The sequence below is a fragment of the Antrostomus carolinensis genome, unplaced genomic scaffold, assembly GCF_000700745.2.
Source record: "Antrostomus carolinensis isolate BGI_N321 unplaced genomic scaffold, ASM70074v2 scaffold21979, whole genome shotgun sequence".
NCBI classification, from domain to species: Eukaryota; Metazoa; Chordata; class Aves; order Caprimulgiformes; family Caprimulgidae; genus Antrostomus; species Antrostomus carolinensis.
In genome coordinates this window covers 32,700-51,335 of record NW_010338320.1, presented here as the reverse complement: position 1 = coordinate 51,335, position 18,636 = coordinate 32,700, and the positions used below count along the sequence as shown (strand labels likewise).

The 18,636-nt window shown below is 42.4% G+C and overlaps 1 protein-coding gene across 1 annotated transcript in view; it reads right to left on the bottom strand.

The window, feature by feature from the left end:
* Positions 1–1,993: 1,993 nt before the first annotated feature.
* Positions 1,994–18,636, bottom strand: part of LOC104530787 (pikachurin-like) — a gene marked incomplete at its 3' end in the record, with an annotated part of 32,170 nt that continues 15,527 nt past the window's right edge. Inside the window, exons 6-11 of the mRNA XM_010175477.1 lie at positions 16,631–16,797; positions 7,743–7,858; positions 7,162–7,498; positions 4,570–4,670; positions 3,220–3,320; positions 1,994–2,138 (exon numbers count right to left, since the gene is read on the bottom strand). Coding sequence (XP_010173779.1) covers positions 1,994–2,138; positions 3,220–3,320; positions 4,570–4,670; positions 7,162–7,498; positions 7,743–7,858; positions 16,631–16,797 — 967 coding nt within the window. The remainder of the gene's footprint in view (positions 2,139–3,219; positions 3,321–4,569; positions 4,671–7,161; positions 7,499–7,742; positions 7,859–16,630; positions 16,798–18,636) is intronic.

The window sequence follows — 18,636 nt, the reverse complement described above, 5'->3', positions numbered from 1 at the left end:
TTATCTAGATCTCTCTGCAGGGCCTCTCTACACTCCAGAGCGTCCTCAGCTCCTCCCAATTTGGTGTCATCAGCAAACTCTGTCAGCAGTCCTCCCATCAGGTCCCATTGACTTGTAGGGATCCAGCTGGAGCCGCAAATCCTACACAAGTTCAGGGCTGGTAGGAAGTTTATCATTCTCAGAGTCATGTCTCTGTAGCTCAGGGCTCTAGGGGTTCCTGTGCCAATCCTTGGTGCTGAAGACTGAGGCGAAGAAGGCATTGAATGTCTCCACTTTGTCTATATGTTTTCTGCCTCCTACTCAAAGGCCGTTTCAAAATCTCACTGCCCTTTATAAGAAAACATTCAAAATTCCTACATTTATTCCTGGCCATTTTTTACCAATGCGTCCTTCTTCCACCAACAACTTTCAGCCTCTGCATTTTTCACCCCTATCTTGCCTCCCCATAGCCTATATTTTGCCAGGCTAAATAAGCCAAGGTTATTGAGTCTACAGGTGTTCTACAGAAACATATCAAACACATCTCAGTTTCAGCAGGGAAAAATAATTCAGGTGGAGCCTGTGGCTAAAGAGAGTTCAGATGTCCACAGGGTTTCATGGTAGGGATATGCCAGGGTTGCAGGCATACAGTTCTCGAGCCTGCCTCCAACCGCTTGCCATCTTCCATCACCTTTGACGTTCCTGCCCTCCTTGGTCTGTCAAACTCCACTTCTCTTGTGGGCACTCTCTAAGATTGTTCAAGTCAAACTGAAACAGGTCAGAAAAGACCGAGAGAGCTCTCAGCTCTGCTGAGACTAATTCAGGTTATTGTAACTAGGAAGGGCTGAGGAGGACACACTGGAGCAACAATACTACAGAAGCAGCAAGTTCTGATGGACAGCAGCACCTGGAGCAATTCACTTTTTTTGTATTATAGCTGTAGCTAGAGAAATGTGTGTCCACTGTCAAACTCTTCTTGTAATAGTCTCTGTGGACCATGACTATCCTACTAGCCCTTTGTTGCACATTTACTTCTTCAACATCTTTCTTGGCTATGGGTGATCATAGCCATGCATAGCCAGATGCAATCGTAATGAAGTCCTGCACAATGACATTAGTCTTTACTGTATATATCCATTCACATTTGCCCTTTGCGTGGCCTCATTGCATTGCGACACATGACAGACACTGAAATCCTTTCCTCTATTTCATTTCCAACTGATGAGGACTCAGTGCATGGCATTTTTTTCCCTTCAGTGCCTGCACATGAAAGCGTAAAGTAATAAGATGTCTGAAGCTGCTTTTTTTCTGGGCTAGGGATGGCATGCTAATAGTGGCTATCAAAGAGAAGACAAAAGACATCTGAAACAATGTGCAACTGTCTTTTTTCTCAGTGCCTTAATTTCACTTCTGTTTTCTGGCCTGGCAACAGATGAACAAGTCAAGCCATCTTCCTCTATTATATTTTATCCTGGCGGCCTCATATGATGGTATTAACAAAAGTCAGGGCAGAATGTCTGTCTCCATTACTGTGCTTAAATCTATGTCCATGGTACATGTAATTACACCTCTGTATACAAACCTTGTGTGGCTATATGCTTCTTATACATAAATATATATACACATATGCGTCTAATTTTTCTGGCTGAGGAAGCAGAGTAGCTCCCTGAGGCTTGAAAAAGAAAGCACTGAGGGACAGCAGCTGTAAATCCTGGAAAACTTTTAACAGCAGCCTGTATCTGAGACTAATAAAGTGTAATAGAAGGGCAGCAGAGCAAGCATGGAGGACAATATAGAAACTCTGATGGGATTCAGTGCTGGGATACTTATCTATCTGATTTCTAGACTACGTATGTGGAAGAGTAAGGTGTGTACTGATCCTGGTTCACTAAATGCACCGATTCTGATAAATAAAAATGTATCTTTTAAATCTGATCAGACTTCTTCTGGTAAGAAACCATGTCTTCATAATCTTGAGAGGCCAAGGTCAAGCTGCAGGTGCATGACCACCTACCTGAGATTCTCCTGTCACTGGAGCATCATTGTCCATCCTGAGCCAGCCATTCACCCCGTCTCTGAACAACATGACACTGTGCCAGTTCCCCAGCTTGATTTTGTTTTCACTTGTTATGACTGCAACTCCAGTGCCACAGTTGAACCTGGGAGCATGATACAGAGAGGGCACTGTGACAAAATTACATTAAGCAAATAACTGAAAGTTGTCTTTAGACTCCAAATAGTCCCTTTGCTCCTGGGAACCTCTGTGTTTCACATTGCATATTAGCAGACCACAGGAAAATTAGCCAGCAGGTCTATATATGACCTGTTCTAAGTTTCAAACTTCATTATCTGTCTTTTTACCAGGGAGAAGATTTTGCATCCTCTGGCCACACCAAGGGCATTGCAAAGCCTGCCAACAGCTGAAACTGTTTCAAGATGGAGGGTATTACAATCTGAGCTCCTGCTATCACAGTAATTCCTCTTGGGAATTTATCTAGCTCCCTGGTGAAAGCCAGTGCTACATTAATAACGCCACAATTCTATATGAAACTCAGTACTGATTGACAAGGAGACCTCCAGGAGAGTCTCTGTGGAGCTGAATGTGCACAAAACCTGCCATTTTCTCTGACTGCTGTCTGGTGTGGGTGAATAGAAACACAACTAAGGCCTATCACCCACTTTGTTACTCCCCACTTCCAGAGGACTCACCCTCCCAAGTAAGGAGATCCTTGAGATACTCTTTCACATGTTTCATATCTATGGGACTGCAAGAAACCCCATCCATCTTAATTTAAAAAGCTGCAACATCCATCTAAACAAGGGATATAAGATGAAGTTCCAGGGCCCCTGTTGGCATTAAATCCTTTATTTTGCTATGTTATCTGCAGGTTCTTTTGCTGTGAATGTGATACAGCATAAACTTAGCAAGTGCAGTGGCTCACTAGCACTTCTGGTAACATAGCAATGAGTCCCAGACTAATGCCTTCAAGAAAACTGATTATTTTGCCTTTGCACCAAGATCTGAATAAAAAGAGTTCAACAGGGCACATGTTCACTCACTAAAGAAGGATGAGAGAAAAAAAAAATATTGAAGAACTGTTAAATGAAGTAATAGTGTCTATTCTGTGCACTGCATGGGGCAGAAGTCAAAGACACGAAAGATATTCATCACATATAGCAAGTCTCAAGAGGCAGCAATGGCTCTTTCTCTTTACATCAGATTTAGGGTCGAGGTTTTACCTGAACTGGAGACTACGTCTGATGATTGCTAGTGACATAAAATCACCACGACCGTGTTCATTTTCTCCACAGTATAGCAGCAAACCATCTTCTGATTCAGCCTGCAATCACAGCATCAACATGAAAAATTAAAGTCTAAGCCTCACAGTGACAGATAAATGCAAGCAGCACTGGGATATTTCTCTCCAGAAAAGGGACAGCATTTTTCAGATGGAGTTTTTAATTTGTAGAATCAGAAATTGGTTAATCAGTTTTGGATACTGCATTTGAAGAACCTAGAAAAACATTGCCTTAATGCTTAAGTAGTTTAAGAACATCTCTTCTACTTACACTATGATACTATCAGACCTAAAAACAAGCCTGAAAGCATTAAAGACTGTCAGACATGTCCCATATGAGACCTCTGAGCACAAAGTCTAGCAAGGATGTCTGAGCAAGCCTGTTAAGTGTACACACATCAGACTTGCAGCACATGAATACACACACACCCTGCTTCATGTGTTGAGTGAGCCTGACTCTTTTCAAGCCAAACAACCTGCACAGGTAGGATTTCTCCATACATGCATAGCAGCTGACACAGTGGCTTTTCACATCCATCCTGCATTTTAAGCTGACAAATTGCCAGAGGAGTGTCAGATCACCACATGAGGCAACAGACTGTGGCTACTCTACTGAAAGCCTCACACCTAGTCTGGGATGCTGGCAAGTCTGCCTTTCGTGGGAGCAAGGGTGCATCCGAGAGCTCAGCCACCCTCCCTTACAGGCAGCTCCAGCCGTAACACACAGATGGCACTAACACAAGTCATTGTGGGATGTATGCTTCAGAACTGTAGTTAGAGTAGTCCGGTATCTTGTATGTATTAGTAGTCAGTGTCCCAAGCTTCAGAGGTGGAAATTAATGCCTACTTAAATCCTGCAGAATGGGAAAGGAACCCTGGATATAGGGCAGTATTTTGCGTAGTACAACAAGATCACAGTTTCTTATATGCAAAGATACTGCACGCCACTTCCAAACAGTAATTCACAAAATTCCAGGTGATCCTGTTGCTCATTCACATGGTTATAACCTTGCAAATGTACCTTGTCGTTAGTCTGCCATGCCAGTACTACTAGTCTGAGGGATTCTCTCATGCACTGCCTACCAATAATGGATGTAAACATTTTAGCTCATTTTACCTACTTCATTACCATTCATTGAAGGTGAAGTCAGGTCCTTAGAGATGAAGATTATGCACAGGTTCACTACAATTACATTATAAGCTACACTGAAACTAAGTTATTGTCCACATCATCAGAACAAGTGAATAAAATTCAAAGCTCCTATGTGAGCTTGGAATTTCTTAAACTTACCCTGAATTCAAGGGTAATTTGAAATGTCTGATAGGAGTTTTTCAGTGGTTCAAAAGTGATGTATGAGTAGCCAAAGAACTGAGGGTACTGGATAATAATATCTGAAAGACAGAAGCATGTTATTTAGCAGTTTTCTCCCTCATAAAAATCAAGATACACATTTAGCATGAGATAGCATCAAATGAAAATGCAAGGCAGGGTTCTTCCAGAGACAACCACTAGTCATCAGTAGTCAACAATCAGTTAACCTACTGCCTTGTTCTCCTACCCCCTTTCACAACTAATTCTTTTATTCCCAAGGACCTGGTGAACTTGGAAAGAAACAGGATACTGAGGGCCAAATACAGCTTGACAGTTTAATCACTGGCTTCAGTAGAACTTTCTCCAGATTTTCATCCCTGTTACAGAAGACAGAACCCATCTACTTTATATTTATCTCCTTTTAAGAATTCATTTAAAACAGAGGCAACAAAGTAATTTTCTGTTTTGCAGGACTATAAAAACATATGCGGGAAATGTGGCCAGACTCCACACTGCATTAGTCACTGCTGCTCCATAGCTGCTGTGTCCAGCATCCACAGAATCTTTGGATGGCTCACAAGAGCCCAGCAGCTTCCAGAGCTTCCCTCTGGTCAGATCAGGATAGAAGGTAAAGGGAGTGATGGGGAGAAGAAAGTCCTGCAGGCATCTCTGCATCCCTGGCTGCAACAGTGGCCCTTCATATTGCTCTTGTCAGCTGGCATTATCAATCCTCATCCTTTGTTGTCTTACGGTAGAGGACCATCCTGGCTTCAGCACAGAAAAAGAAAATCAGAGAGATGTCTTACTGATACCTTTGCAGCTCATTTTCCTAAGAAGCTCTGAGGAAAGACATAGGTTCAGGCCTGAATTCTTATTTTTGCAGTGGGTCTAAGTCTAATGAGGAAGGAAGGATAAGGAGTCTTATTCTCCTTTGCTATTTGAATACTGAGTAGGTTTTCCTTGCATATTTGTATCTGGATACACAGCTCTCAGCTTTTTTGTTTGCAAGGCATATATTTTAGGCTGAGGTGAAGAGAACCAGTGCTATAAACCTGAATGCAACCGCAGCAGACAGCAATTAGCTCATATCCTGATCACAAGCAGAACTGACTGGACCAGAGTGCCATGCAGCTGTTGGCTGTAAATAAAAGTCTGTTTTCATTCAGATTAATAACTATTTAACAATATTGGCTGCTGTGGAGAAATTCAGTACAAGGGAATATTGGTACAGGATGCTACTGCTTACCAAGGAATAACACACTCCCTTGTGAAAAATGGTGGTTTTGGACTAACGTTAACAAACTCAGTCCACAAGTTGTGTACAGTTATGTCAGTTCAAATAAACCCTCAACTTTTCATACTTGATCAAGGCCCAAAATCACATCTGCAGCTGTTCCATGTGGCTGAGCCACAACAAACTCTTTTTAGAATGAGCTCTCTTTACTCCAGCACCAGGAGGAGAAAATCAAACACACTCAGTGTCTGTATGCCTGATGCACCGTGCTGTACATCACAAATGTCTAAACAAGCCTGCAGAAGAAACATGTGTCCCTGATGCTCTGCTGTGTGGCAGGGCCTTGACAGATTAGATGAGCATGCAGAGGGATGGATCAGCTCTTTCTTAGTTAGTGTGACAGCACCGCTACAAGAAATCAGACACTTGCTTTGCACAAGCTCTGGCATTCATCTGACCGTTTGGTCACTAAATCAGAAGAAAAATAACTCTGGGGGGGGGAAAAGTGACCTGCTTATGGCCTGGTGAGTGAGTTGGACTGGCTATCTGGGTGATGGGCTCAACAACAGACTCAGAGAAAGGGCAAGGCTAGGTCTGCAGAGGGGGAAGATAGGAAGGTGGCAAGTGAAGGAGAAGGAGGACAGTCTCCTTCAGCTCAGCAAGCTCTTGCCCTGGCTGAGCTTCCCTGCAGAGAGGTGAGAGGATGCATGGCAAGTCCTGACAACCACACTTCCTCACATTGACCCCTTCTGAACTGAGGAGCGGGTCTCGTTCCTCCCCTGCCCCAGACTGCCTGACATGAGTGCTGTGGCCACCACTCTAGCATTTCTGCCCTATAGACCACAGGGAAAGCCTCCTCTGGAGATGGTTTTACAATGGGAGCTCTGTCTCACATCCCTGCTTCAGTATCAGCATCATCTGATGGACCACACTGGAAATGCAGATGGTTCAGGGCTTCAGCTGCAGGCAAAAGGCAAGGGTCAACAAAGGGCTGAATGTCCCTGCTGGAAGCTGTGGATGTCATGACTGGACCCTGTCAGACCTGTGTGCCTACCAACATACCTGGTTCCACCACCTTCCCACTCTTAGGTGGTGGAAAGAGGATTAACTTCCCTTGTGCACCTTCACATGGGGTCCGCATTCAGCTTTATTAAAGAATAACTTCTTCACACGTAGCAAAGAGGCCAACATCTGAACTGGGACATGGAAAATGCTGCTGTCCTTAGGGATCCATTTTGGCCAGCCAGCTATTCCCAAAATGCACTTTAGCTGGTTCATCACGGAGCTGCTCCTGACTCTGAAGAGAAGCCAGCAGCGGTGGGCACGCAGAAACCTACCTTCTGCACAGGTCTCTCCTCCTTTTCCCAAGTTGCAGTGGCAGCGTGAGCCACCACGGTCATAGTCATTGACGCAAAAGCTGTCTGCAGAACAGATGGTCTCATCACAGGAGAGATCAAAGAGGCGTGTTGCAGAAGACATGCCACCCCTCCTTGCTGCCCAAGCCGTAGTCTCCCTCTCTGTGATTGAAGACTGTGTCGTGGTGGGAGTAGAAGTAGTGGCTTCAGACGTGGTTGTAAGGACCCGTGACAGGAGCCTGGAACTAGACCCTGGTGTGACCTTAGTTTCAACCAGAAATTTTCTGTTGCCTCCTTTGATAGCAGGAAGCGGTCTGAGCTGAAAGGAAATAAAGAAACACAAATTCAGTAAAACCTAAAATGCTACATGGAAATGAAATTGATGCCTCCCAAGACAGGGATGTGAAACAGTAAATTCATCCACACCATAGAAAAAGAAACAACCATATTATTATGTCCAAGCAAATAATATCCTATAGTAAACTTCCTGACAAGATCAGACACCTTAAAGTATTGATGTTATAAAGAAAACACAAATGCCAAAGTGGAATCTTGAAATTTACCTCTTCTATGTAAATGTCGTAGTCTGAATCATCGATATCAAATCCATCATCATCACCAGTCACTGTGTCTGTAATATACCGATGCCCATAGCTTCCACTTCCTAACTCCTCAGAGCCTAAAAAGACACAACCAGCACATTCAGTTCATATATTTTTTTTCTCTTTACACACAGCAACTCAGATCTTACCATACTGAAATCTGAAGTGGTGTTAATGTTAATCCTGTACAGTTAATGAAACTGTCAGCCTGAAGATAAGAGACACTGTTCAAGAAATACACATGCAACTTAAAACAAAGTGTAGACCTTAATTTAGTCACTTACTGTGATTCCTAAACAAAGCAGGCAAAGCCGAGGTCTCCCACTGCAAACTGACTTTTATCCATCATTCTTCCAGGAGAACAGTTCTGAACTTCCTTGGCATGGACAACATTTTAATAACTCTACTGTTTTTAGATCAAACTTTTCCCTTTTGTAAATACATAGTCCTGTATGTGCCCTACTGGTGACCAGATAACTGGAACAGCAGAAGAGATGCATCTAGGTAGGGCTTTTCTGGCACACTCTGCTTACAATTTTATCTGCTTCCACTGCCTCCAATGCTCCTGATGTTACCATCCTAAGCATATTTTTAGGCTATTTTTAAAAACACAATTCAGCACCTCAAAAAAAGAAAAGTGCACAAACATCATGTGTTTTTCATGTGCATAATTGCTCCTGCCTCTCCCTGGAGTGCTGAACCATGCTGTGAAGGACTCCAGGCTGGGAGCAGGAAGAGGGTCCTCATAGAACATATCTGTGTTATTTTGCACTTAACATAGCAAATTCTGCTTAAACAATGGTTTACGCTTTTTAGCTATTAAAATTTACCAGAAGTCATGAAGAAAGATAATACAGGTAACTGTATCAATATCGCTACTTGTCATTTCATCAAGGTTAAGAATAGACAAACAATTGATAACCATTAAAACAACAAACTGCATACATTTACCTTTTCCATAAAATTTCCATAAAATCCTTTACGGTCACTTAAAAACAGCACAGGTAATCCCTGTTTTACAAAGCCTCTGTACAGGCTGACCAGGTGTGCTTGTTTATTTTAGCAGCCACAAGCAGCCCATATTTTCTCATAAATTAGCAGGTCCTTCACATTGCAACATGCAGAGATGCAAAGTCTTGCTGGGCAGTGGCTGTCTGTGGAAAAGAGACCTGACAAGCCAGAAAATGCCACTTGATGGTAGTGAGGGCTTCACTACCACCACTGAACAACTCAATGGAGCCAGCCAAAGCTAACAAGGCTCAGCAGACTTTCAGAGGGAGCAATGTGGGCACAGTGCTATAGGGCTTTTTTGAGCCAGTCTAACTGGGGTCAGACATCTCCCACCTTGGTGGAGTATAAAGGAAAAATATCTCACTGACTTGATTCAGGCAGGAGAGTGCTTGTCTAAGTCTTATTGTACTCTCTCTTCCTTTGCCGTGACTTTAACCCAGAAATCCTGGCAGATAGTTACGAAATTAAGCATATGTGCACCAGATACAAATGCGTGCCCTGGCTGGCTAATTGGCCGCCCACCACGTGCTCAGTGGGAATCACTTACCAACGGGCTTTACATGTTACATCAGCATACAGAAAAATCAGAGACAAATGAGTAGAGGTAATGAGGCATACACATTTGCAGCCGAAACAACAATGCTAGGCTGGGAGAGAACATGTATAAACCTTTCTACTCTAACATGTATACCTAATAATCTGTAAATAATACAAGTTAACTGTATATGAAACATAATTATTCAGCACAGAATTCTACCAACTGAGCTAAGCAGAGCACTCATAGCTTTATGACTGGTAATAAGAGGCCAACTGGACAAACTACATCCAGATTACTTCTGCTGGTGACTGCAAAGGCATAGGCATAGGATTACTATTGGAGGAATAGACTTTATATTTATGAACTGGTCTCAGTCCTGCATTCATTACAGAAAACAACAGATACTATCAAAATGTGGGCAAAACCTCTTACTCACAGTATTCATTTCCAACTGCAAGGTCAACCTCTTCCCTCCATCACTGCATCAGAATCTCCTTCTTTGGCAACAATGATTTTATATGACATACATTTTTACAAAAGAATTTCAGTGTGCAAAACCTCAAACATAAAAATTATAAATGTGACTCGGAGTTTAACAGAAATTCTATGAACAAAGCAGAGCCCAACACTAACTGAGCTCCAAGCAGATGCAACAACTTTAAGCTCACTAGTATACCGTTGCTTTTAAGTCAGGTCTGTAATATTACTTATCGCCTTTATACTTATTTCAGAACTAATTTAGTTCTTCTAATGGATGAAACTGTAACTTATCTAAGAGTAACAGAAGCCATAAAGCTAAACTGGGAAAAGGAAAGGAAAAATCACGACCATGTGTCAAGGAAAATAATCTAATCTGTATTCAAACAAGCAGTGATACACAGAATTCATTTTCTAATTTAGAGGTCACAAGCTACAAAATAAACATCTGTTGTGGGCAAAATTCTGACACATTTTTTCTCTTCTCAACTGAACTTTCTGTTGACTTAATAGGTTTTAAGTTGAATAAGGATGGCAGGAGTGAAGTATCTTGAATTAACATGCAGATATGCACACTTGCTTAGATGTATAGATATTACTTTAATGCCACGCCAGTTTTACTGAAGTGTAACTCTCCTGATTTGAGTGAAGCTATCACAAAACTACATCAATAGCCACCAGCATGCAATAAGACCTACTAACTTAGGAGAGACAGGCAATTCCCCAAGCAGAAGGTGTGCCTCTTCCATCTGGCAGACAAAAATATGCCATGCTTTTCCAACAGAAGATGTTAGGAGATGACCTGTACCCACTATTTTAAACCAGAGTGTGACTCCTTTCACCTTATTGAACTAGTACAACATTTAGAGCCTGGAGACAGCAAAGAAGGTACAGCTTATTGTGGCTGGTAGAAAAGACTGCTTTGAGGCCCCTCTTCAAAGACCTTCAGGGCGTTAAGTTTGGTATCTCCAGGAAAAGTATAACTTTGGAAGGTGTCATAATATCCACAGGTCTCTAATATGGCCCCAGATCTCTGCTATCACTCCCCCTCACTCCGAGTTTCAGACAGCACATGGTACATTACTCTACCTGCTGATCCATGAGCAGTTTTTGGTAACGCGTAACGCAGCTGGGAGAAATGAAGACATGGAGACATACTCTCTTCTAACTATGCCTCAATTTATACAGATGAGTACACACACAAATTATGAGACCATCTAACAGCCCACTGGCTTCTCAGTTGCCTTGCTCTGCCTTGTTTGGTGTTTGGATGTGACATGATACCCACATGTGATGTGATTCAACAGAACTGCAAAACAGGAGAGAAGCTAACACAACTTTGTAAAGAAAACCCCATGTGAGCCCAAGTCTTAAGAGCACTGTGTATCTTTGGTGGAGAGCTCATCTCATAATGAGTGGCAAATCAAGGACAATTAAGTGAAGTGGTACTCTGCAAATACCAAAACAATGGCTACAGAGATTATAAGTATGCTATATTTAATCAAATCAGTGTTTCAGTGCCCAAGGAGATGAAACCCATTTAAGTTCCTTTACGAGGTCCCATAATCCCGTTTTATAATTAATTGGAAAACCTGTGGGGGGTCATGAACTTTAGACAGCTTCTTTCCAAATAATCAGGGATTAAGTTATACCAAAGAAATATTTCTCAAAACAAACAGAAAGCCACACAAACTTTTGTTTTGCTGATTAGATGGCCACCAGCACACCTATCAGGAGATACGGGAGGGTGTAGGAGGCAGACCACTGGGCACTGCAACACAGGCAGATTGAATGCAACTGTTAACAGACTGATCACCTTCTTGCAGAACCCCTCATGGGTCTAAATCCAATATACACCAGGGGCATTTTAATCTGAGTTTTATTCTTGTCAGTGACCTACAGTGAGACACTGCATATTGCTTAGCCTGTCTCTTGCTTTTTGTCCCTGTCTGTATTAATATGAACACTGCCTTTGTAAAGCCTTTGGAGATCTGTGGGAAACAATTCTGTGGAAAACCTCTGTTTGCTATCTCCAAGACACATCACCATCGTTTGCATCAAGGTTTGGGCCCAAGGGACTGCCCTTTTCCTGTGCCTGAGCCTCAGCAGACATATTCAAGCACCACGCAGAATATTTAAGCCCCTGTGGCAATGCCTTACTCAGTATGAATGTGGCGGTGACAGCCAGGACCAGAGGAAGGGATGTACCCAGATTAAGCAGCCACTTCTGTCACGTTTGCTGTAGAGAGAAGCAGGAGGGTATTTTTAACAGAAGACGCTTCCTCTGTCAGTCTGGCAAAGCCCAAGGCTGGTGACCTTCCAGGCACAGTGCAAACCCCATCTGTTTCCCCTGGCAATGAAGGGTATTTAAGCGATGCAGGTGATGACACTTTGTTTGTTTGATTCTTTGGGACAGTTTATTTTGTTGTTACTAAACCTGATACGTGAAACCTTTTTTTTCCAAGTAAATTGTCCATGACACATTGAAAGATTTGATACAGCAAAAAAACCCAACTATATAAGTGAAATAACTGCAACCTGCATCTGCAATTAAGAAAGACAACAAAAATTGATTTATTACATAATTTCCCTCTTGAAAAAAAATGAAACCAAATCACAAATAAATGAGAACCCTTGGGGAAACTTGCCCTCTCTTTCCTCCCTGAAAATGGAGAATGTAACATAAACCAAACATACATTTTTCACTAGGTAAGGGGGAAACTGCTTATAATCAAGGCCACATGTTCTACTTGCACAGACCTTGGGAGGTCTGCCACATCAGGTGATACTGTCAGCAACCCTTCAGAGGAACATTTTAGCAAAGACGACAGTTTCCTATGCTGACCTGAAACAATGCAGTCAAGAGTACTGCAAAGCCAGTCACCTTTGAAAACCAAAATGAGAGAATTACCTGTGAGAATGAGATATAGCCCATGAGAAAATATCCCCAAGTAGCGTGGACTCAGTGTCTGCAGGACTCACCTCTGTCTCAGCCTGTCTAGAACTGCAAGAGACCCTGTGCAATACAACATGGATCCTGAAGGTCCACAGTATTTGACGTAATGCTGGAAATTTGTCTTTCAGTTAAAATAAGCATCAGGAAAGTACTAATTATTGCAAAACAAGTATAAAAATCCAGGATATACAAGCACAAAGCCACATTTTTTTTTTTAAATCCAAACACACCAAGGACCTTAGTGCTAGCACTATGTGGATTAAGTGTAAGGCAAAGGAGACAGACATTGTATGGACTCTGCCAACTTCCTAAGATATTTCAGGTATTTCTGAGGAATATACAGGCACTCAGAAAATAGCATAAAATATCTGTGGCATGTTTAACTGTTTACATGGGAGGAGGCACCATTTTAAAAATAAAGGTAGTAATTCCTACAATGTGCACCCCAAAGAGCAGAGGTGCATAATTTTCAGACATGCTAACTGTCTGACACCCTTCCAGCACTCATAGGTGACTAAGAGGTATCTGCTGGCACTTTGCAGGATTCAAGCATCTGGTGCCATCTGAGACACATTACGGTACCTGAGACATCCCCAGAGGACTGCCAAGTGACTGGGAGATGCGCGTGAGAAATATGCCCTCCTGCAGTGACAGCTGAAAACCACAGGACCTAGGGGACCTCAAATGCACCGAATGTCTATACCTGAGCAACTAAAGTAAAAGATTAACTGGGCCAAGGAAGGTAACCATTGGCTTTCTGGATACTACAAAGGGAAAGTACCTGAAGATACATCATGTGAACTAGGATTAAGTTCTAGGCGGTTACCCTTAAACTTAGCATGCTTTTTTTTTTTTTGTGACATTTAACTTGCCAGTAGTTTAAATCACTTTTCAGAGTTTTTTAGTGTTTTGATGAAAAATAAATGTTCAGGAAGTGTTCAGGCTATGCATGGCTTTAATCAAGAAATTTTTTCAGAACAGAAGTTTAGCTTTTCTACTAATGCACAATGTAATTGTGTATCTGGTTAACATCAACTAGTTTCTTCCACAGACATCACCACTAAAGCCAAGTGAGAACTGCTATACTCAGTTACACTTCTGTTTCCAGAAAGACACAGGACTTACTTCCAAAGGCATGCATCCTTTGCTGCCTTTGAACACCACTCCTTGCTCTGCAAAAACCTGATTATTATGAAGACGGATATCCACAAGATAACGCAGGCTTTCATGGATAGTGGCTATATGTTGTTTTTAAGCCTATTTTCAAAATCCTCCCTGGAAACTAAGAGCAGACTGGCAAAGGAACCACATTTGCATTTACCAAAGGACCCAGAGTTTGCTAGCTTAGCCTTACATACAAGCGACCCTAGTGCGGGGCTGGAGCACATCACAGACATGACATGGCTCCGGGCTGCAGGAGTTCTGCCTGTTCATGAGGGTCTCCCTCAAACCCAGCCAGCCCCTTTGTGCAGGGAGACCAACCTCTCAGCCACAGCAGCACCCATGTGCCTACCATCGACAGGCACAGAGTTTTTGAGCCTATTCAGAGAGCAGTGCAACATGCACAATACATCTACTTTCTAGATCTGATCCAGGCACAGAGAGTCAAGCTCATGTTCCCTAGGAACCTCTCCAGAAATCAGTGTTTATGTATACAGAGTGTGAATTTGATAACAGAGGGGAAAAAAGAATGGAAACTTCCATGTAAGAGTCAATGAAAACAAGGGATTCCAAGACAGGGAGGCAATTTAGAAATAAATCCTTAGCGGGTTAAATTGGTGGATCACTAAGGATGTTTCTGCAGCATGCAATTCTTCTTGCAGATCTCACAGTCCTACCTGAATATCAGCTGCTTATTTTCTACCAGTTAATTAAAAATGATCTGCAATTGAGTGTGTAGGTGAGAAATGAAGAAAACATCAGTTTTGTGGCTCCTTTTTATAGCTCATTAATCTGCTAAAATATATCCAGGCATTTTTCCTGCATGGTATTCTGTCCTCTATAAATGCCTTCAAAACCAGAACCTAAAAGCACCGAGACCTTCTAAAGACAATAAAAAGGTTGGCACATTAAGGATATAGCTCAGTTAGTCCCCATACCCTGACAGCCTTGGCTCTGCTTCCTGCATCCACTCTGTGACTGTGGGTTCATTGCATGAGGGGGCTGGTTCTGGTAGTGGGGGAAGGGGCTACGGTGATGGCCCCTGCGAGAAGCTTCACGAAGCTCCCCTGGTTCCGAGGAAGACCCACCTCCAGCCCAGGCTGAGCCAATTAGCAATAGGGAAATGCCTCTTTGAATCCATATTTATGAGGGAAAAACTGGTTTTGAAAAGAGACAATCCTAAGGAGAGGCCATCGATCTGAACAAAAGACGACCATCAGCCTAAACTAGGAGGAGAGCATCCTGGAACAGAAAGCCAAGCCCAAGGGCAGTTGTAACTAAATTGAGACACTGGAGGCATGCAGTGCCAGAGGGAAGGGTGGGGGGGAACGATGTGGGGCGGACCCCCCAAGCCAAGGAAGGATGGAGGAGCTGTGCTGGACCAGAGGCCTGTCTGCAGCCTACAGACATCCCCATGCTGGAGCTGGGAGCTGTGCCCGAAGAAGTCCATGACACTTTGTTTCTGGACTTTAGTATCCCCCAGGAGACACTCCATGCTGGAAAGAGCGACATAGATAAACTGACTGCAACTCCCATTCCCTTTCCCCTGTGTTCCTGGTGGGGAGAAGGTAGAGAAATCGGGAGCAAAGTGATTTGAGCCCAAGAAGAAGGGAGAGGTGGGGGAAGGTGCCTTAGGATGTAGTTGTTATGTCTCATTGTGCTACTCTGATTGGTAACAAATTAAAGTGATTTTTCTTCCCCAAGTTGAGTGTGTTTTGCCTGTGCCCATAATTGGTGAGTGAGCCATCTCTGTCCTCATTTCAATGCAGGAGCCCTTTGCTGTATTCCTCTTCCCATCTCAATGCGGTGGCAGGGCAGGGGTGGAAGTGAGTGCAAGACCACATGGTCTTAGCTGTGGGTGAAACCACCACAGCGATACTGGATTTTCCACTGTGCGAGAAATGTGATTTGTACAATTCCCATGGTCTGTGTTGGTTTGGTTGAGATTCTCACATACAGCTATGACTTTGAGGGTGATGAGGAGCAACAGCACCTCAAAGTCAGCCCACAGAAACACTAGTACTGACAGAGGATTGTACCCCGAGGAAGGTCATCAGGAGACATGCACAGGACCTATGCCTTATTGCAATGTGCATGATGTACATTGCTACACAAATGTGAAAATAATTGTTAACAAGTTGTGATTATTCAAGTACGTTTGAATGCATTTTTACCTAATATTTTTGCTATGCAGCTTCTGATCAAAAAGGGTTGCTTACTTGTTTATATTATTATTTTCATTACTGTGCTTTACTCCTCAGAAAACAGTATACATTTGCTTTGGTCTTTCCAAGTTGTTTAAATTAGAAATGTAATAAACACAGTTGAGTTTCAAAGAACAGAAAAAAGCATTAATAACAGACTTATCTCTCTCATTTCTCCCCATGACAGCCACTTATCAGTGTGCATGAAGCCAGCAAAAAATTCAGGACGTAGCAATCCAAGAATATCTGGCAATGACCTCCAGAACAGAGAAATGGTATGAGAGCACTTCTGCCTTGAGCTTTTAAAATCCTTGTGACTTGACTTTTACAGGATGCTGCAAGCTCCACGGACAGGACTGAGAGGTGTCAGACTGGGGGTGCCTGTGCTTGGAGAGCTACTCTTTCCACCAGCAGACCTCCACAGGCTAGCCCAGATACACTTTATTTACAGATACACTTTGTTTTCATATTGCTTTATTTACCAAAAGGTGGTTCTACTCACTGAACGTTCGGATGATGTCGCTCGGTGCACTGGCGGGGCTGGATCCATGGGAGTTTGCTGCTCGGACCGCAAACTGATATTTGGTATTTGGGAGAAGTCCCTTGAGAACCATGGATTCCATCTGGATCTGTTCTCTTATTACTGTCCAATTGCTGTCAAGGTCTGGCCTTCAGGATCAAACAAAGCCAAGATCATAAATAATTAAAAATGGCTATAATTTAAAAATTAATTGCCTTTAAACTTTCCTGAGAAATAAAATGAGATATAAGGCTACTAACTCATCACTGAAATCCTTCAGTCTTAAGGGGTCAGACTGCGCAACCATTACTAAGCCACAAAGCCTGTGATATCAAAACTATACAGTGATAGAAAAACAATATTCTGGTTGTTTAGACAACAGTTTGACAAATCAAGTTCTATTTATCCATTATCATGGATTTGGGGTTCACAGTTTTGAAGTGGAGGTTTATTACTAGCAGTTGCAGATCCTGTATTTGGCTGTATAAAGCAATACTTTGCAATAGAGGAAAAAATCCTGATTTATTTCTAAGAGTTTGTGCTCTAATGCCACTAAGTCCCTTCAGCATATACAAGCATTAACAGGATGAGAATCTAACATTTGTTCTCCCAGGCAATCAGGTTAATCCACTCACACTGGAAAATCTGGATCCAAAGTCTTCTCTTCAGAAAAAAAAAAAAAAAACAACAAAAAACCAAAAACTAACCAACAAAACAAAACAGAACAATAATATAGAGAACCTGGCCTACATATGTGGATTTTGTAACAAAATTCCCACATCTGCCTTTGGACAATAACTGGTTAACTCCTGACTCATACTGGAAGCGAACTGCCAATAAACGCTTGTTCTAAGTGTGTTATAATCCATCTGAAACCAGTGCTATCATTCACATGGCAGTCTGGTCTCAAATGTTTACACTCGTATGCGGAGGAACATCGGAAACGGGAGGGCTACTTCAAATACTTTGACAGAGTATTCTGATGCTTTCACACTATTTCTACTCTTTCTAAAAGTGGTCTCTTCTCAAAAAAGAGAGAACTGAATGAGAACATAAACAAACACAAACAAAATGAAAATGTAAGTGTTAAGTCTAGGCCACCCAAAATATACAAATTGAAGCTCATGAAAGTAAAATAGGGACAGAAATGACTTTCAGAGAAAATTATTCCAGTGTCCTTTTCAAAGATGTCCTTGTGATATTTATTACAGGAAATAACCTCCAAGTGCTCCCTGAATCTACCAGTGTTTACACAGGACTAGCTGCAAATGTCTTCCAATGAAAATTATAGCACATGGCAGGCATTTTCTATTTGCTTATTTGCAGCTGGACGGAAATGCCAAAGTTAATATATGTTTTCTTCTACCAGTCAATACAATATTTATTGATCACTGAGGTTTCATTGTTTTGTGCCAGCAGGGCCAACACAGTGACAGAGCAGCAGCTCCCAGCTGCCTGGCTCCTGTGCGCAATGGGTGTGAATATTCTGTTGTCTTGCTAAAAATAAAAATAAAATCAGACAAACGCACAAAATGCAGTGACAGCTAAACAGACCATCTTAAGTCACCCTCCACCACCATTTCCTGGCAGACAGGAGGGCATTTATTTTGGCTACTCTTTTGTTTCCCTTCTCTGAGCCCGGGCCAAAATGAAAATGCATAGTGTTTTCCAAATGAAAGCTGTTAACATTGCTTCCTTCCACATGCTTGCTTAGTAGTGTTTTCAATTTTCCTGTACACATCTTTTTTGGCTCTAATTCCAGTCCAAGGAATTCCTGCTAGCTCAAGAGCTGCCTCACTGTCTCTCTGCAACAGACCCAGCTGACATCTGCCCAATGGAAACAAACTCTGAGGAAGGGACCCAAGGGAGGTATTGCACCCTACCAAAATTTAGGAGATAACACAAACCGTAGGCTAGCCTTCAACTTCACTGACTGTCTTTCACAAGACATCCTTCTGCAGAAGTGAGTAATAAAGGAAATGCCTGCA